The sequence below is a fragment of the Argentina silus genome (genome assembly GCF_951799395.1).
Source record: "Argentina silus genome assembly, chromosome: 15".
Classification (NCBI taxonomy): Eukaryota; Metazoa; Chordata; class Actinopteri; order Argentiniformes; family Argentinidae; genus Argentina; species Argentina silus.
The window spans coordinates 17,152,743-17,172,864 of NC_139669.1; the positions used below are offsets into that span (position 1 = coordinate 17,152,743).

Sequence of the window (20,122 nt, forward strand, 5' to 3'; positions counted from 1 at the left end):
TGCTGGTGAGGATATATAGAACATGGGATAGATGGCCACTTTACAATATTGGAGCGGAATCAGAGTTTATATTTGGAACATGGGGCTTAGATTTTCAATCAAACCCTGAAGAGACTTTAAATCAGGCCGGGCATGGACACACACACACACACACACACGCACGCACGCACGCACGCACGCACGCACACACACACACACACACACACACACACACACACACACACACACACACACACACTACACACAGACAGTACAGATGGGATGAAACGGGTCCATCTGCAGGTCAAACCCAGCCAGGTCACCGTGGCCCTGCCTGGTTCTTACCTGACCAAACATAGAGTCCACTATGGGCAGCAGGTCTGTGTGCTCCTTCTCCTTCTCCCTCTTGTCCATCATCTCCGCCATCTCTTTTTCCACCGTTTCCACCGTTTCCTCCTCCTCTTCCACCTCCTCTTCTTCCTCCCTGGCTAGCTTCTCTCTCCCTGGGGGGGCTGGGGTCTGAGTGTGTGTCCTGGCTCCGTGCGGCTTGGGTCCGCCTGCCTGGCCCTCTGAACCTGGACTCTGCAAACTCAGTTTTCTCTGCTTCTCTACGTTCTTCTTGATGGTTGCCTGGACCTGAGAGAGGAGACACAACAGGACAGCTCAGTTACAACAACAACATATGCAGCTTAATATATGCCATTTAGCTGATATTTTTATCCAAAGCGACTTACATTGCAGTGAGTGCATACATTTCAGTATATAGCTTCTTATAATCAGCTTCTTATACACAACAGCTGAGAAATTGATTCTAACACAGTGGTATAATTACATGCGTATGTTGATATTTCCAGGCATTTGGTTGAGGGCAAAAGCACAACGGAATGAAACATGAATTATTCACACTATAAAACGTCTGATATAACTCCTTAGCGGCCAATTCATTGTTGGAGACAGAATTTACGGTCGTTTCCATGAGATTCCCAAAATAACAAGAACCAAAACCAAAACTAACAATTGATTGTGTCCATTCAAGCATTATTAATCTCCCCACATTGACTCTCAGTAACATGGACCCACTCTCACAGACAGACCATACTTACAGTAAGAGGGGCCATACTGTCACTGAACAATGTGCTGGTTATGAGATTAACACTTTTGTCTGAGCCAGGATAACAAAACCAAGAGGCATATTGTTCAGACTAATATACTGGTAGAAGCCATTCAGAAGCCAAATTTCAACATTGTCAAATTAACATTTTGACATTTAGGCGTTCACAAACATGCACATGGACATTAGGAAATAAACAAATAAACAAGCACACAAAAAAAACACGCACACACACCTGTTTTGCGCTTTTCTCCTGTGGTGTGGTCATTCCTCCAGTGCCTCCTCCGCCGGAAGAATCCTTTTGAATGATCATGAACATCTCGGCGTCACTTGCTTGCCCACACACACACACACTCTCTCTCTCTTACTCACTCACCCTCCCCCTCCCTTTCCCTCTTTCTCACTCTCCTCTCTCTAGCTTTTAGGATAGAATTTGTTCCAAATGACTTGGTCACTTCTAGGTTTCAAGCTTTTTTCCTGGATTCCAGCTTTGACTCGGCTTCAAATCTCTCTAGCCACTCTATAGCCCGCTCTCCAAAGTTGGGGAAAAAATCGGACTTTTTCGGCCGAAAAAAAATCTAAAATCATTTTTTTTTTGTTTCCCTCTGTCTTCCTCTCTCCCTGTTGTTTTCCCTGTTTGCCAGTCTGAATGGGTGTTGTGTGGGCGTTAGTGCGTTCCTCTCTCCATCTCCTTCTCTCCGTCCAGGTGAGAGGGGTTTTTATCATCAGGTGTCCCTCTACTGAGGGATAGAGTTCCTGCACCTCTGCCCCCTCGTGCTATTTCTAAGCCCTTTAGGTGACACTCTACACCTCCACGAGTCCACACCCCTCTATCTCTCCATCACCCCTACCCTATCTCTCTCCCCTCCCTCCCTCCCTCTCTCAGGTTGGTTGTCTGTGACCTCTGCTGTGTTGTGTTGTAATGTTGAGACAGCAGGTTGCCATGTTTAGGGCGACCCCTCTCACCTATCTCGCTGTCTAGCTCTTCCTCTCTCTGCTCTTCTCCCCTTCCTTCCTCTCTGCTGTGAGCTTCTCTCTCTTTCTTCCTTTTCCCCCTGTCCCCCCCTCTCTCTATCTCACCCCCAACAATAATCCTCTGTGCTCATTCTCTCTCTCTCTCTCTCTCTCTCTCTCTTTTCTGTCGCTCTGTCTGTCCCCAATCCTCTGCCCCTGTCATACTCTTGGCCTTTGTTGTAACACAAATTGGATTCTCAGCAACGAGGTGTTTGGGTCAGCCGTCCTCTGAAGTAGGGGGAGGGGAGGGGAGAGAGAGAGAGGGAGAGAGAGAGAGAGAGAGAGAGAGGGGTGCAGATGCTTGGCTGTTATGATGAAAGCCCTCTCTCTCTCTCTCTCTCTCTCCCCGTGGACCAGGGCTCCAAACATGGCGTGTCGACATAAAACACGCATAAATGGATAAATACATTATGTAGGCATGGATGAACACACACGTGAGTATGTAACCACTGACCCACTCCCTCACTCACACACACACACACACACACACAGACATGTCACACTGTGTCAACATGTACACACAAACACAGCACTTGCTTGCTTCTCATGTGAGGTATTCTAAGCCCAGACTTGCTTACATACAGACATGTACAGACAGATACACATGGCATAGCTTTGAAGCTACTGTAATTCCACTAAAAGCATCTGCTTTCTATAAATAAAGCACCCTCTCACCCTCTTCTCTCTCTCTCTCTCTCTCTCTCTCTCTCGATGTTTCCACCCTGCCTACTGTATCTCTCCTCTCCTTTCTCACACTTCTTCTTTTTCTCCTATGAATTCAATCGCTACATTCATTGTTTTGGCATTGGGGGAATAGCAGAAAGTGCATCTCTCTTTCTCCCTCTTAACCCCTCTCCTTTTCTCCCCCGTTGTCTGCCTCTCCATATATCGTCCTCAACCTCCTCATCTTTCCTTCTCCTTCTCCTCTGAAGTCCCGTTCTACCTCTCTCTTTCAAACTGAAATAGACCTTGATCGTATACAAGATATTCAAGACCTTAATCTATCCCTCAATCTATCCGTCTAAATCATTGATTATTGATAGAGGGAGCTCACCGAAAATAGATCAATTACTGAAAAAACAGCTAACAAAAAAACGAGGGAGGGAGAGGGGGGGGGGACAGAGGGAGTTTCCACTTGAGTGAGGCATTAGGGTATTAAATGTAAATTGGGCATGACAAACGTTCCTGTTAAGATTTGGCTCAAAATGTCCAAATGTCCAACTCTATTTTAACCCTGATCCTACTATCTGGGAGTGAAGTATGGGGCCCAATATCACACTTTAGCAAATGTACATGCCAGAAATACAATGATATTAGGGAAATATATTACCCTAAATTTGAAAAACATTATCTCACATATGAATAAACCTTTTGTTTTTGGAGAGGAAAAGAAAACAGCCTGGCTGAACCGTAGAGAGTGTGATTAGTTACTGGAAACCATAATGGTAGATAATATCGATCCACTATGGTGAGACCATTTTCACTGTTAACTTGTTCTCAGTTTTCAATATATATATATTATTACTGTATATATATGTATATACAGTACCAGTCAAAAGTTTGGACACACCTTGCCAAGAGTGTGCAAAGCTGTCATCAAAGCAAAAGGTGGCTACTTTGAAGAATCTAATAGATAAACCATATTCTGGTTTGTTGAACACTTTTTTGTTTACTACATAATTCCATATGTGTTCCTTCATAGTTTTGATGTCTTCAATATTAATCTACAATGTAGAAAATAATAAAAAATGAATAAATAAAAACCATTGAATGAGAAGGTGTGTCCAAACTTTTGACTGGTACTGTATGTGTGTATATATATAAACTATATTTTATTGTTTGGTATACAGTATGCATATACAGGATGTTTTATATGTTTTTTTAAAACATTATTCTGTTTTTCATTCTATTTTATTTGAGTGAGATGAGTGTGCAGTTAGAACTGAGAACTGTGTTACTGGAGAGTAATGACAGTCAACTGAATCAGGCAGACTCTTCTCTTCTCCTCCTCCTCAGAGACAACTGAGGGAGGGGGGGGGGAGAGCGAGGGAGAGGGAGAGGGAGGGAGGGAGGGAGGGAGGGGGAGGGAGGAAGAGAGAGAGGGAGGGAGAGGGAGGGAGGGAGAGAGAGATAGAGAGAGAGAGAGAGGGAGGGAGAGGGAGAGGGAGAGGGAGAGGGAGGGAGGGAGAGAGAGAGGGAGAGGGAGAGGGAGAGGGAGAGGGAGGGAGGGAGAGAGAGAGGGAGGGAGAGGGAGGGAGGGAGAGATAAAGAGAGAGAGGGGGAGGGAGGGAGGTGTAGTGGGACCTCACTAGTATCTATGGGGACCTTGTTCTGTGTGTGTCTCAGTTCCATCTGCTATGAGTGCATCAAAGAGAAGACCTCTCATGAAACATATTCACAACATTGACTTCTATTCTTCTGTGATAAAAACACATACGTTCTCTCCACGATTCCAATAATCCACCTATGTATACATATGTCATTTCTCCTTATACAGAACGAGAGAACGAGAGAACAGGAGAACAGGAGAGAGAGGTGACGGATGGGTGAACAGTAATGCAAGTCTAAAGGCTAGTGTTACTGCATGTAGATTAGCCTGCAACAAGGAGATCTAATTACGGAGGGAGTGAGAAGGGCAGGGAAGGAGATTGAATGAGCAGTGTTTGAACTAGACAAACACAACTAAATTAATTTGCTTCAGAAATACAACAGTATGTGTTTGTTTCATGAGGCTTCGCTCTGCCGTGTGCTGTTTTGACATAGACCTCCACGCCGTCCATCTAGAAATATGTCATCTGCATTCATACATGTATTCATCAATATTCTCATAAACCGACAGATTCACAGACACACCACTCCACAGCCTGGTGAGGGTGTCCCAGATACTGCAAAGTCACCCATATGTATTGTATTGCTGTAACTTAGACACGTATTCCACATTCCCTATATTCACCTATTCCCACAGACATAACAGTAAAATGCCGGAAAAGATGTCTGTATTTGTTGTCTGAACCTTTTTTTTTTTTGCACAGGCCTTGATTTATTGATTTAGTATGGTTTACCTGGGTCACCCCATTTACACACATCAGTACATTGCAGGTAAAGGGGGAGGGGAGTGTTGGGGGCTACAGGACAGAGTGGAATTTAATGCAAGCTCAAATAAGCATACCTGCATTTCACCTCTGCCCCATTTCACCACTATAAGCTTTCTACCTGGACCATGACGAGGTCTGCCACAGGTTAAAGATTCAGCGGTGTGCCCTACCCCAGGTCAGGTTACACAGACAACAGTACCGGGAAATGTCTCTGTGTAAACGGGGCTATAGAGGTATTTGAAAGGACTGCGGCCACTAGAGGGCAAATATAATAAATAATAGTGGGGTTAGGGCGCCCCCTCGTGGATTAATAGAGAACAACTGCCCGACTAGGAAACAAGCCAAGTCACAAGCTCAATTACCTGCATGTTTCCAAACGACAGATCAAACACATCACCTGAGGATACAAAAGCCTTCCACACTACTGGCAGGATCAATGCAATGCAATGTGTATGTGTACATGTGTGTGTACATGTGTGTACGTGTCTGTGTACGTGTGTGTACGTGTACCTGTGTACGTGCGTGTGCGCGTGTTCGAGGAGGGTTCATGATTGTACATTATTGAGGTAGCAAAGCACATATTTATTGTTCAGTCGGTGTGAACATCACATGGATTAATGCACTCCATCTCTCCACCACCCTGCGAAAGTTGTTATTGTGTTGCTATTGAGGTGTTTTAGTGAGTCAGTTGAATACTTTGTTACATGGTTACAAACTTATAATGAATATAAAATACCATAACATTTGTTAAGATAAGAATAATGTAATCATTAAGGCACATTAAGGCATTTTCCCATGACATTGTAGGCATAAAAACACAGTATCTATTGTCCTTCTTGGTAATGGGAAATGGTAAAGTATTAGTTGGTACATGAGTGAAGTACATTAGTGAGTATTCTGGTGTTTCTGCGTCTTTCCCATCTCCTCCATGTTGTCTTCGGCTCCCAGAAGGCCGTTCTCCGATGTGTCTCAAAACCGTGGGGTTACTATGGTGAGGGGCTGGCGGTTGCGTCCGTTGATGATCGGCCAGGGGTTGAAGTAAGGGAACACAGGCTCGGAGAACCTCGCGTCGGAGAACGTGAACAGATGACTCATGTCCTCGGCGTCATAAAACGCCACCTCGCCCCTCCCGTAGTCCAGGTAGACGCCCACCCTGCTGGGGGGCCGGGGGGGCTGCAGCAGGCTCTCCTCCGTGTTGGTGCAGGCCTCGTACCCGCTCCCTTCCCGCAGCACCAGAGTCCAGAAGCCGTCGTCGGGACACAGGCTGATCTCCTCCTTCCGGTTGACGGAGGCCGCCGCCACGCCCAGGCCCCACGCCGTCTTCCCCCCCACCTCCACCTCCCAGTAGTGGCGCCCGGAAGAGAAGCCCTGGGAGCCCAGCACGATGTTGTAGAGGGTGAAGCGCTCCGGGTTGTTGGGCAGGTTAGGCTGGATGTCGCCCACGCGGACGCCGGTGCAGCAGGGGGACACCCACAGCCGCGGGTATGCCGTGTGTGGGTCAAGGGTCACCGCTGAGACCGCTGGGGAGAAACAGATACGGTAGTGAAATGATCCAAAACAAGAGAGGAAGAATGATAGGTTGGTGTGAGGGAGAGGTTCTTGGGTGTGTGGTCAGGTGTGCCTGAATGTGGTCAGGTGTGGTTGAAAAGGCAGGTGTGGTTGAACATGCAGTGGTGGTCAGGTGTGGTCAGGTGTGTCTGAATGTGGTCAGGTGTGGTTGAACATGCAGTTGTGGTCAGGTGTGGTGGTTGCTGTACCTGGCTTAAGGACAGAGCTCATCCTCCTCCAGGTGCGGTACTGCAGCGGTCCCACAAACTCCCCCGTCTGCAGATCCACACTCACCTCCAGGGTGCGCTCAAACACACTGTCCAGACTGACACAGAGAAAGGCCTGTTTTTAACAGACACATCTACACTAGGACACATTTGCAGCTGTGTCTACAAAGTACTTCATACAATGTTTATGGAAATGGTCTGATTTTGAGAGAGAGAGAGAGAGAGAGAGAGAGAGAGAGAGAGAGAGAGAGAGAGAGAGAGGAGAGTGAGTGAGTGAGTGAGTGAGCGAGAGAGAGAGAGAGAAAGAGAGAGAGTGAGTGAGTGAGCGAGAGAGAGAGAGAGAAAGAGAGAGTGAGTGAGTGAGCGAGAGAGAAAGAGAGAGAGTGAGTGAGTGAGAGCGAGAGAGAGAGAGAGAGAGCGAGAGAGAGTGAGTGAGTGAGAGAAAGAGAGAGAGAGAGAGAGAAAGAGAGAAAGAGAAAGAGAGAGAGAGAGAGAGAGAGAGAGAAAGAGAGAAAGAGAAAGAGAGAGAGAGAGGGGGGGGGCAGAGAGATATGAGTGTACAGAGTTACTGTAGAGTAATGAGATTCGATTGAATCAGGAATCATGAGTTCTGTGGCATCAGATAAGGAGGATGGGTCCTCTGACTCACCCTCCAATGAAATCCTTGAATCCCTGAAAGAGAGCATGAAAGTGGAGCATGAGGGCCTCTGCTGAGACATGCAGACTCTCCTCTCTCAACCGTTCCTCTCCTCTCCTCTCCTCTCCTCAACCCCTCCCTTTCTCTCCCTCCTCCTCCTCCTCCTCCACCTCTTCACCTTTGCTGCTTCTCTGTCAACATTCTTGTCTCTCCTGTTCTCCACCTCTCCAAGCTTGCTTTTCTTCCCCACTCTCTCCCACTCCTCCCCTCTCTCTCTCTCTCTCTTTTCTCCCCCTTTACTTCCTCTTCTTCCTCTTCCTCCTACTCCTCCTCTCTCCTTCCCTCCTCACTCACCCTGAGTTGCGCCGGGTTCTCCTCCTCTCTCAGTTTGAGCCGGAGCAGGTCAGCGGTGCACTCCAATTGGCTGATTTGCTCCGTTGTGCGTGTGAGCTCTTCCTCCAATTGGTTGAGCCTCTCCTCCTTTTCCCGGTGTAGTTTCTCCTTCACCCTCTCCTCCTCCTGCTGTAGGAACTCCCGCAGACACCCAAACTCTGCCTTCACCTGCTCCTCCAAATCTCCAGCTCGCTCCTGATACAGGCCACACACACATACACGCACACACACACACACACAGGGTAGAGACTACACTGTTTACCGACCGTGTGGTGGTACAGAATTGACACACATCCTGCCAGCCTCTAGCATACCCTCCTACCGCTTCCTGTGTCTCTGAGAGAGACACAACAAAGAGAAGTGAAAGAGTGAGAGAAAGCAAGTGTGACATGTGACATTGTGGCAAGACGACGGGCAGAGAGACCAAGGGCGCTACGACACACCTCCTTGTTGAGGCCCCGTCTCTGCTTATCTAATAACCGAGCTTGGACACATTGTACAAACACATATCTAACACACACACACACACACACACACACACACACACACACACACACACACACACACACACACACACATATATACACACACACACACACACACACATATACACACACACACACACACACACACACACACACACACACACACACACACACACACACACACACACACACACACACATACATACATACATACATACATACATACATACATACATACACACACATGCACATGTTACTTTACAGGACATACCTTCCTTAATAGCTTTGGGCACATTTGAAAAGTTCATTTGGTTGAAAAGTTCAGAGTGTGAAGTATACAATGTACACATTATTGTTCAGAAAGCCCTGAACCCTGGGCCCTGAGCTCTGATCTTATCTCTGTTGGAGATGTGTGTTAAAGGCGATTCTCATTGAGTGTTTATTTACTATGGAAGTGTGAGAATGTGAGCATGCTTGAGTGTGTGCCTGTGTGTGTGTGTGTGTGTGTGTGTGTGTGTGTGTGTGTGTGTGTGTGTGTGTGTGTGTGTGTGTGTGTGTGGCTGTGTGTGTGTGTGTGTGTGTGTGTGTGTGTGTGTGTGTGTGTGTGTGTGTGTGTGTGTAAACACTGAAATATGTGTAGGCTAAATGTAGATTTCAAGCAGTCACTTGTTAAATCCTTTGTACCAGTCAGTGACACAATCTCTGTCAGACATCCCATAATTAAATGTTACATATGTGTGGGTGAAAGAAGGTTCAAAACCGGCTCAAAACCAGAGGCTGTTTTTATAGACAGACACACACACACACACAGATTGGCAGACACATCCTGTCTCTCTCTCTTAGTTGCACACGCACACACACCTTTACGAGCATGATCTTGTCGTTGGTGTGGATCTGAGAGAAAGCAGCCAGCTCTGTCTGGATCTGCACCTTCTGTAGGGCGATGGACAGCTTATCCTGTATAGAGGAGAAACACACAGACAGGTAACACACACAGACAGACAGGTTATACACACACAGACACACACAGAGACACCCTCTGATGAACATAAATGTGAAGAGTGTATTTTATTTCATTCAACAAAGATAGATTTAATTAACTTGTTTTTCTGTCCGTGTGGACTGACAAGAACTTTAATAAGACTCATATGATCTGGGGGCCTTTCCAACTGGCCCTGTTTAAACCAGTCACATTTAGCCATACAAGGTTATCATTTAGGACGGATAAGATTGCAAAAACAGTGTGGTTTTGGGGGGTATGTCACCAAACATCTATAATAAACACACAGGTTACACACAGGTTAAATGCGTGTGGGAACCACAGGCTGACACCAGCGTGCTGAATTCCTCTTGGGCTGAAAGTATACAGACACTGACTGGAGAGTCCGATTTTAAAATAACTGCCATGTCACAAGACCTTCCATGTGAATGGCCCAGTTGTCTTCAAAACACCACGCATCCTGCTTATCCAAATGTGATCTTACCAGCCGATCTATTCTTATTCAGGAACTGAACTCACTGAACTCACTAGCTCAATTCTGCAGATTTCCAGGAAAGGTCTGGAAAAGATTTGACACAAACTGAGGTTTTGGAAAACGAGGGTCCCTATGAAATTGATATATTGTATTCATTTGGATACCCAATATTTCATACTGTAAGACATCGGCCCGGGCACTGTACATTCAGTTGGAGGAGGTTCAATGTTCTAGCTTCCGACAGTTAGTTCAGATCCTGAATGAGAATAGATGTTTTATGGTTGGTAAGATCACATTTGGATATGCTGTCTTGTGGGTTGTTTTAAAGACAACTGGGCCATCTTCACAGGGAAGATGTTGTTGTGAGTGACCCAACAGGGTCCTGCAGGCTTACCGTGTAGTTCTCGAACGCCTCGTTAATGGGGATGACGTTGTGCGTCTTGTGGTCGCGGGACATCCCGCACACCAGACAGATAGCCAGCTGGTCGTCCTCGCAGTACAGCTTCAGCTTCTCCTCGTGCTCTTCGCAGACATCCGTCACCGGACGCGGAGAGACATCGGCGGGACCGGGACGGGTCAAGCTGGCACCGGGCTCCCGTTCCTCCTCGTCCTCCTCGTGCCCCCGCGCCGGGTCTTCGGGTCTCACGTCCATGGCTCGAGCTCTCCTCACGCTGTCCACCACATTACACAGGAGCGAGTTGGGCCGCAGCTTCGGAGCGCATGACTTGCGACACTTCGGGCAGGTCGGGACTTCGTCCGACTTGGCTTCCCAGCAGTGCGTAATGCACACGCGGCAGAAATGATGTCCGCATTCGAGGATCACCGGCTCACGGAAGAGCTCCAGGCACACCGGGCAGGTGAGCTCGATGTGCAGCTCCTCAAGCGCGCTGGTCTCCGAGTCCGAAGCCATTCCTGACTGTCTGCATACTGAGCGGAGGTGCGCCAAAGTCTACAGCTGGCTGGAGAGGAACTCTTCCGTATGAGAGGGTGTGGTCTCTGAAGTTGACAGCAGACTGCGGAAGAGGGCAAAGGCATGCGTCTACAAGTTGTAATAACAAGCTCGAGTCCCCGGGGGCTGACAGACAGCAGCGCAGGGAGCCAAGTAGCAGTGAACTAATCTCCCTGGCCCAATTCCATTTCGGCCCCTGTAGCCTACATCCTGCCTGTACCCCATGCCACCTACACCTCTAAATAGAGTTGTGCATAGAATAGAGCAGTGTGGAGACTCAAATCCAGTCATTTAAGATCTGTGAATAGCAGGAGCTAGGTGTTAGGGAATGAGCCGTAGTGCTGAAATGGAACATGGAGATGGAGCAGTACAGTCCCGAGGCTTAACCAGGTGTTGTCCTGAGGGTCTGTAAAGTTTCACACACATTTTGAAAGGTTGATACTCATAAATATGTCAGTTATCTGATCTTGAGGCTTTGAAGGAGAAGGGAAACTGTCTTGAGTTGCACACACGCACGTGTGCGCACGCACACACACACACGCACACACACACACACACACACACACCATTATTCAGCCGCTTTCTGTTCCAGCTTTGTGAACCCATGACACCACACAAGGAGAAACTAAATCCACTGAAACCCACTGTCTCAGATTATAATTAGGGTTATTTTATGGTCAACTTCTGGTCAGTGCGTGCTCGCTCATTGTCAGTTACTCTAGTTTCACTCACAGTCAGTTCAGTTTCACTAACCTGTGTCTGAGACAGCGACTCCTTGAGTTTCTGTATCCATGACAGCTAAGCAGTTGTCACAATGTAATGGCTTAGGCCCACTGCTTAGCTGTCATGGATACAGAAACTTCTGTTAAGGTCATATAATGATCACCCTAAGCCTCATTATATGGCTGTGACAAACAGACAACAATCTCTTCAGGCTACATCTTGACTGACCCTCCTAAAGACCTCTTCACCCCCCACTACCCCTCTGTACAGTTCCTCTACTGGTAATAATACAATTTTAAAAAGTAATCCTTCCTTCTTCTAGCATTGTGACTGCCAATGGCCCCTGGTCCTAGCATATATATATATATATATTTTATTTTTTTATTTTTTTACTTATGATGACTGATGATTCACTTACTTTAAACAAATGTACTTGTTGTAAGCCGCTTTGGATAAAAGCATCTGCTAAATGTCAAAAATGTAAACGTAAATGTAATGTGTACGCTGTCAGCCTAGATAATCAGAATCAATGACAAAGTCATACATGACCAATACTTCTTCATTTAGGGTTAAGGGGGATTTTAGGTTTAGAGTTAGGGGTTCGAAGCACATTGATGGGGGGACTGTGTGTTTCTCAGAAGACACACCGGTCAGTAGGGGAAGTTTAGCTGAGCCTCAATGCTGGGAAGGAGGGAGGGAGGGGTGGTGGTGGTGGGGAGGTGTCAACTAGAACTGTCAACCAGAAGGTTCCTGCCCTGTGTGTATAAAACACAGGCACACTCTTGTGCCCCAGCCCTGTGTCTTATTATAAGCCTGCTAAGAGAGGCTGATAGCGGACCATTGGACAACATTAGACTGAGCTCAGGACTGACCAGACACACAGGCTTCTCTGAGCAATACACACTGTCCACATCTCTGTCGTGCAAGAATGCCGGATAGGAGGATGCTTCACCTATCCATGGGGTCTCTGCTCTTTCTCCTGGCCGGTCTCAGAGGTCTGGTCTTGGGGGAGGTGGGAGACTTCACCCCCTGCCTCGAGTTCTTCTACATGCAAAGTCCCCCGAAAGGCATGGGTGGTGAGGGGTACCAGCCCATATGCCAGTGCTACAGGAATGTGTACCGCTTTGCCAGCCTGTACCAGCGCCAAAACCGCGCCACTCTCTACTCTGCCTATAAACTGACCCCTGGAGGAGCCGGACGCCCCCGCAACAAATGGATGTATGAGCCACAGGTGAGGAGTGTGTGTGTGTGTGTGTGTATTGCAGGTGTGTCAGTCAATTGGTTTTCATTCCTATTAATTCAATACAGTCTGTTTTTAACAGACAGGTATGCATTTGCAGCTGTGTCTACAGAGTACTTCATACAATGTTTATGTAAATGGTCTGAGAGAGAGAGAGGGTTAGGGTTAAGGGGGTATAGATGATGAATAGATGATTCACTTACTTTAAACAAATGTACTTGTTGTAAGTCGCTTTGGATAAAAGCATCTGCTAAATGTCAAAAATGTAAACGTAAATGTAACGTGTACACTGTCAGCCTAGATAAGAAGGATCAATGAGAAAGTCATACATGAGCTATTCCTTCTTCATTTAGGCTTAAGGGGGGACTTTAGGTTTAGAGTTAGGGGTTCAAAGCACATTGATGGGGGGGCTGTGTGTTTCTCAGAAGACACACGGGTCAGCAGGGATAGTTTAGCTGAGTTTCAATGCTGGGAAGGAGGGAGGGGTGGTGGTGGGGGGGGGGGTGTCACTTCTCTTGTGCCCCAGCCCTGAGAGAGAGAGAGAGAGAGAGAGAGAGAGATATGAGTGTGCAGTTGGGGGGTAGTGGTACAAGAGTTAAGGTTACTGTCGAGGAAGAATGATGAGAACTGAAATGAGATTCAATTGAATCAGGAATCATGAGTTCTGTGGCATCAGATACGTTATTTTTTCTCCCTCAGCTGACGAGCAGAGAGGGGGGGGGGGCTGTGAACCAGGAAACCACTGATATAATATTATCATGTCATCCAGTGGATGCTTCCTGTTTCCAGTTTCCCTTTCCAAATTGAGACCAAACCACTATCCAGGAACGAGACTGAGTCACATGAGCCACACACATTCAACCTGTTTATGTAGGATAAAGGGAGCTGCTATTATGGGTGTTGTTTAAATGTTATTATTATGTTATATTACTCTATAAACTAGTAGTTCACGTATATTTAACCATCCCTCTCTGTGTGGATCCTATTCCCTCTGCCTTCTAATCCTAATCTCTGTGTTCTCTGTGTGGGTTCAAAGCTTGCGTTCGCCGGTGCTAGTCGAGAGATGCGTCGTTTCCCCCGGCGTGGACCCGTGGACCAGAACGTGGTGGACAGCCAGGCAGTGCTCCAGGACTACGTCAACTCCTCCTACACCAAGGGCCACCTCAACCCCAGCCTGCACCACCAGCAGCCAGAGGACCGCAAGGCCACCTTCACCCTGACCAACGTTGTCCCTCAGCGGGCAGCCTCCAACTCCGGCCCCTGGGCTCAGCTGGAGGAGGTGGTGAAGGCCAGCCTGGACGCCTACTGCACGGGTCCGGCGTACGTGGTGACGGGGGTCCTACCTTACCTCTCAGAGCGCTGGCTGGCAAACCGTGTCGCTGTGCCAGAGTATCTGTGGTCTGCCTACTGCTGCCCTACCTACAACTCCAGCCTCCCCGCTTCCCTAAAGACCTTCTTCCCCACGTACGCTGCCGTGGGCCGGAATGACAATCTCAGCGGAGGGGAGATTGTGCCGGTGGACCCCAAGGCGAAGCCCTCGGTCCGGGGGTACGATGTGAGGAGGATGTCCCTGAATACCTTGGAGGAGGTTCTACAGCAGAGGCTGGCCACTCACATCAGTCTGTTTCTCTGTGAACCGAGTATGAGGTCACACGGTTGTTGTCATTAGTGATATAATAAGTGTGAAGGATATGATTTATCTCTGTCAAAAGGCTCAATAAATAGAATATAAACAAGTCTCAGAGGAGTTTTGTATTTCTTTGAATGAATATGCCACTCGTTTTCCACACTACATTGCAAACACACATTCTGGGTATCTCTAAATGGTTGATCATAAAAAAAACAAAAAAACATGTTGTTTTTGAGTCTAGGAGAGTCCAGAGTGATCGAAGGTCAACACTGAAGCATGACTCAGAAAAACATTATTGAGTTCTGCCAACAATGCCATGATGGACTGACGGAATCTTTTAAACTCACCATCAGACCACAGCTAATAAGAGAAAACAAAATCAATCAACAGAGCCACATTCAATTCTCCAGTTCAGACGTGGACCTGAGTGGAATTGAGCGGACAAACTTTGGATCTGAGAGGGTTAATGGAAGTGAGGAGACAACAGTCACTGGACACATTTCAAATGTTTATTCCTGATGGATAATACAGAAAACAAACAAATAGTACAAAATACCATATGGTTATTATCATTGATAAAGTCATGACTAAACAAGGCAATGATGTTTTTCAAAGTGAAAATAATCATGTCATTATATAAAGATACCATGTACATTTGAGAAACATAAATAAAAAGCACAAGTTCCTCTATATACACCATGAAAAACACAGTCATTCAACCTCTCTGTTGACAAGTACCGGAGCATTGTCCCCGGTTTTTCTCTTCTTGAAGGGAATTTCTTACACAATAAAAATTGGACCGTTGATTTACAATTTTCAAAACCATTTCTTACTGCAAAGGCATCATCCCAGGTAACCGAGCAAATCTAGATGGCTGACCAAAGATATCAAATGTTATAAAAGCACTGGTGGTCTTTGAGCTGCTCTGGTTCGCTGAAGCTCTTGCCGCACTGGGAGCACTGGTTGGCCGCCCGTTCCCCGCTGTGGATCAGCTGGTGTCTCTTCAGGTACTCCACGCGGCTAAATCGCTTCCCGCACGCCTCGCAGCCGTACGGCCGCTCTCCCGTGTGGATCCGCTGGTGCCGCTCCAGGTTGCCTAGGCGACTGAAGCTCCGGCCACACTGCGGGCAGCGGTGCGGCCTCTCGCCCGAGTGCACCTGCTGGTGGCGCTCCAGCGACCTCGAGTGGGTGAAGCTCTTCCCGCACAGCTCGCAGCGGTGGGGCCTCTCGGCCGCGCACACGCTCTCGTGGTTCTTCAGCGCCCACGCGTGGCTGAAGGCCGTGCCGCACGAGGCGCAGGGGAACGGGGTGTCCTCCGCCCCGCCCCCCAGCAGGTTGGGGCCCCCCAGGGGACACGGGTGTTCCTCCAGCTCGGCCACGGAGATGAAGCCTCCCCCGCACTGGGTGCAGAAGTGCAGCAGGTCGCGGGTCTCCTCTTCGCCGCTGTCCTCCACGCTCTCCGGAGCCTCCGCGTGATGGAGCTCCTCCTGGCTTCCCTGCTCCAGAGAGGCGCCCTGCTCCCCCGCTGTGTCCCCCTCCTTCAGCCTCTTGGGCCAGCCTGGCCGCAGCTCTCCTCCAGCCCCCCCTGGTGGTGGCCTCTGGTCTTCCTTCAGACTGGCTGGACCCAGCAGGACGTCGTCGGAGTCCTCCTCCGTGGCCGGCGGGGACTCGGGCTCCTCCTCGTGTGCTAACCCGTCCAGCCCGATGTATTTCTGGCCCAGGCTGAACTCACTGCCAGGCACTATTTTGGGGTCAGGGGTCACAGAGTTGGTCTCTGCTTTGGGGGCTCTGAGGGTGGCCTGCTCACGGCCCCTCTCTGCCCTCAGCGCTGTCTCCAGTCCACTCAGCTCCTCCACACTCATCCCCCCGTCGGAGGCCTCTGTTGGTTGGGAATCCACCTCCCACTCCTCCCCCTCCTCATCGTCATCATCGTCTTCGTCCTCCTCCTCCTCCTCCTCTTCCATCTCTTCAGGCCCCACGGCTGGGAGCCGCTTTGCTGCCTCAGGACTGAGCTCCACATCTCCTACAGAAGAGAGAGAGAGAGACAGAGACAGAGAGAGAGACATAGAGATAGCACCTTTAGTCCCATTAAGGTGGCCAGTAGAGATGTCCACTGATCTGGTCTGAGTTAGTTCCAGTACCTTCACTGTGGGTTCTGGATCTGGCGTTGAGGTTCTGGTCAGGCGGGTCCATCCTCAGGGCCTCCTTGATCAGCCGGAGAGACGCAGGCTGATAGCCCTCCTCTATCTCTGCGGACTACAGAGAGAGAGCCATAGAGAACTACATTACCCACTACCGACATAACGACAGTCTCTTATACACAGGGCACATTTCAGATCGACTACATGGCAGTCGCCTGCCAGATCTCACAACCCCTGGACAAACCTAGACACGGAAAACCACACTGGCCGCACGCAATGTGTCAATGTCATCGCAAAATTCTTTAACCATCCCGTTCTATTCAATCATTTCATCTACACCGCATGCGTGCGTCTGCAAGCGCCTGTTTAACCCCCCCCCCCGCGCCTCTCCCATCTGTTGATTGGTTTGGGGAGAGAAACCCTGTTAGAATACTCCCGCCAGGGGGCGCTCAGTGGCGTAGCACACTAATGCGCTTGCCACGTAATCGCAAGGTTCCTGGTTCGATTCCGACCCTCGACCTATCTTGCATGTCATCCCTCCTCTCTGTCTCTCACCCATCCTTCCTGTCAACCTCTACTGTCTCTGTCCCAATAAAGCAGAAACGCCCTAAAAACATATTTGAAAAAATAAATAAAAGAATACTCCCAACAGCACATCCATAAGGCTACTTCTCTCCTGTGTTTCTTAACAGCGTCTGATGTGGGCACCTAAACGTTCGCCGTACGCACACGCTTTTCACGTGGCCGACGTGGTTTCCGTGTCACACGCAGCCACACCGCGTCGTAAGACGTAGCAAATCCGACGCGCGAGTTGACGGTGTAAGCACGCCGCCGTCGGCAGACGCGCGCCAACCGACAGGATATTAGCAGGCGCTTTTATCCAATCGTATGAACGCCGTGTTCTCCCAACGGGGGCCACACAGGACCACGACGTATCAATATTCATGCTTGTATTCGTATTAACGTCTTACTGGACTTCCGAGTGCTCTACTGAGCTGCACCGGTATGTAAATATCAAAGTCAAAACCCCATCTCAACTCCACTACGGCGGTGGTTCAAAAAACACAAGTTTTGACTGCATTCTAACACCACGTCGATAGGATACACATTCTTCTTTTTATACGGCCGCACTCTGAGGCACCGATGCTTCTCCGCGTTATGACTCCTCGGCGCTGCCTGGCTCCCTCACCTCCTCTTTGATGTTGGCCGTCTCCTCCCCCTCTCCTGCAACACTGCCATCCCCCTCCTCCTCCTCCTCCACTTCTTCTTCTTCTTCCCCCTCGGGGAAATGGATGAGGTACATCTCCAGCGCCTCCTTCCTCCCTCCCCCTGCCACTATCCCAGCTGCTCCTCCTCCTCCTTCCTCCCACACGCCTCCAGGCCAACCCTTCCCAGAGACAGGGCCCAGCTTCTGCTTGCCTTCTGTGGAGGAGGAGGAGGAGGAGGAAGGGGGGGGAGGGAGGGAGAGGTGGGGGGTAGGAGAGAGAGAGAACATGATGAAGGACAGAGAAGGAGGGCAGGGGGAGAGACAGACATGAGAGCAGGAGAGAGGAAGGGGAGGGAGAGTATGTGATTAAGGAGAGAGAGGAGGGGGAGGAACAGAAGGAAGCAGGAGAGAAGCGGGGGGGAGGTGGGGGGCAGGGAGAGGAAGGGGAGGGAAAGAATGTGATGAAGGAGAGAGGAGGGGGAGGAACAGAAGGCAGGGGGAGAGAAGTGGAGGAGGTGGGGGTAGGGAGAGGGGGAGAAGAGAACATGAAGGAGAGAGGAGGGGGAGGGAGAGAGAGAGAAGGGAGTGAAAAGAGAAGTGGAGGAGGTGGGGGCAGGGAGAAGGAGAGAGCGTGAAAAGAGGAGAGGGAGGGATTGAGAAGGGAGCAGGGAGAGAAGTGGGGGAGTTGAAGGGCAGGCAGAGGGAGAGAGAGTGAAGATGAGGAGGAGGGAGAGAGGAGGAGGGAGCAGGGAGGGAAACAGCTCAGCTCCTGCCAGATGGTTTCCAACAAAACAAGTGCTGCTTCACACAAGCAGTGCTTTTAACTGAGTGTTGCATCAGTAATCATATAATATTGATTTGATATGCTTTCATTTAGCTAAGAACGACACCACAGTCATAACAACATTCTCTAATGATCACATATGGGTCATTAACAGCTGTATGGTATATGATGTTTCTGTGGCTGTACTTACAAAACATTAACACTTACGGGGCACTTCCATTTTTTGTTTTTTCGGCCCACCGTCGTCCGACACAATCAGACCGGAATTGCGGCGTTTCGCTGCCCACCCCATCCCGTACTTGCGTTCATTTCTCAATTTATTCTCCGTCAGTCTCAGTCGGAGTTTCAGGGCCTCGTTTTCCTTCCTGTTTAATGATATTTCCACCAGACAGTCGTTAACCGTGTCCTGGAACAGTTTGGTGATCTCGCACACCGACGCTCGAACCAAACTGTCCATGACAGATGTGAGGTGGGACTGGAACGTCTTCACCGCGTCCGCCATGGGTTCGACGTTGGACACGGAACCTGGACGAGACAATCAACTGCAACACACATGATGACCAACAATTAGCTGAGCTCAAAGACGTTTACCGACTCACAAACGATCAGTAAATGGGTAAAAGATGGGTAGTAGCCACCTCATTCCCCAGTGTATTTGTACTCAGAACACTAGGCTAAACGGTAATAACAACACAGGGCTGGCTAGGTTACAAACTCAACTTTACGAAGACACAACAAGAGAGAAACTGAGCGAGTTATCGAGCTAACGCTGATCACAACTACACCCCCAAAATACAGACAACTAGAAATACGCTAAACCAGCGAACAACTTGTAGATGGAGACGGACAACGAGCGTATTCAGCCAGCACCATTATTGACTAGAAACCATCCACTGCCAGTCTAGGAGCGTAGCGTTGACAAAACCTTCGAATGACTCTGCTCTTCGACTAGTACGGCACTATTTACCGAAATGTCTTCAATGGAGGAAGAAGTCACCATACAGATAACATGTAATGTATCGCGATCTGACGCTCAGTGTCCTCAAAAACCTTGCAACAGTGGGCAAGTCAAGTGCTATGTGGCTAGCTATGCTAGACCTTAGAGAGATAGCTAACGTAAGAGCTAGCTATGTCGAAACTGCGTACCGTGTAGTCGTTCAAATCCGGTGGTTGTGTTCCCGGATAATAGTATGCCGGTTGATTTCGGCCGTTGAGAAACCAGGCGGCTATCGATGAGCCAAGACACGGGTTGACGAACGAAATTGGTAAAATCCAACTTTATGTCCTCCCCTGAAAGCGCTGAGTGTTTTCCTTCTCGCCACCACCGCTTGAGGAGGGTTGCTTGAGAATGTCGAGCATGCGCAGTAGACATTACCGTACACTCAAGAGCAACCGCACCCAAAACATTGAGGACATCATTGCTTTGGCATGTTACTCCGAGGTCAGCCGTCGGCTCCTACAAAACCACATTAACATTTAACATT

At 48.7% G+C, this 20,122-nt stretch overlaps 4 protein-coding genes across 4 annotated transcripts in view; 1 reads left to right on the forward strand and 3 right to left on the reverse strand.

The window, feature by feature from the left end:
• The window catches only part of LOC310816510 (calcium-binding protein 2-like), a 12,848-nt gene extending 11,474 nt beyond the window's left edge, over nucleotides 1-1,374 (reverse strand). Inside the window, exons 1-2 of the mRNA XM_083686755.1 lie at nucleotides 1,326-1,374; nucleotides 325-615 (exon numbers count right to left, since the gene is read on the reverse strand). Coding sequence (XP_083542881.1) covers nucleotides 325-615; nucleotides 1,326-1,358 — 324 coding nt within the window. The 5' untranslated portion in view covers nucleotides 1,359-1,374. The remainder of the gene's footprint in view (nucleotides 1-324; nucleotides 616-1,325) is intronic.
• Nucleotides 1,375-5,109: 3,735 nt separating this feature from the next.
• Nucleotides 5,110-10,956, reverse strand: LOC310815693 (zinc-binding protein A33-like). The gene is made up of 6 exons (XM_083685585.1): nucleotides 10,359-10,956; nucleotides 9,351-9,446; nucleotides 7,966-8,199; nucleotides 7,624-7,646; nucleotides 6,957-7,072; nucleotides 5,110-6,719 (listed from the first exon to the last, which is right to left on the reverse strand). Exons 1-6 carry the CDS (start codon nucleotides 10,872-10,874, stop codon nucleotides 6,169-6,171), a joined length of 1,536 nt encoding a protein of 511 aa, XP_083541711.1. The 5' UTR covers nucleotides 10,875-10,956; the 3' UTR covers nucleotides 5,110-6,168.
• Nucleotides 10,957-12,485: 1,529 nt separating this feature from the next.
• Nucleotides 12,486-14,545, forward strand: LOC310816052 (endonuclease domain-containing 1 protein-like; the record flags this gene model as incomplete). The annotated part of the gene is made up of 2 exons (XM_083686060.1): nucleotides 12,486-12,867; nucleotides 13,913-14,545. Exons 1-2 carry the CDS (start codon nucleotides 12,565-12,567, stop codon nucleotides 14,543-14,545), a joined length of 936 nt encoding a protein of 311 aa, XP_083542186.1. The 5' UTR covers nucleotides 12,486-12,564.
• Nucleotides 14,546-14,993: 448 nt separating this feature from the next.
• Nucleotides 14,994-20,064, reverse strand: LOC310816368 (uncharacterized protein). Its single transcript, XM_083686533.1, has 5 exons — nucleotides 19,785-20,064; nucleotides 18,846-19,180; nucleotides 17,837-18,069; nucleotides 16,648-16,762; nucleotides 14,994-16,529 (listed from the first exon to the last, which is right to left on the reverse strand). The coding sequence occupies exons 2-5, from the start codon at nucleotides 19,138-19,140 to the stop codon at nucleotides 15,394-15,396; spliced, it is 1,779 nt and encodes a 592-aa protein (XP_083542659.1). The 5' UTR covers nucleotides 19,141-19,180; nucleotides 19,785-20,064; the 3' UTR covers nucleotides 14,994-15,393.
• Nucleotides 20,065-20,122: the final 58 nt, after the last annotated feature.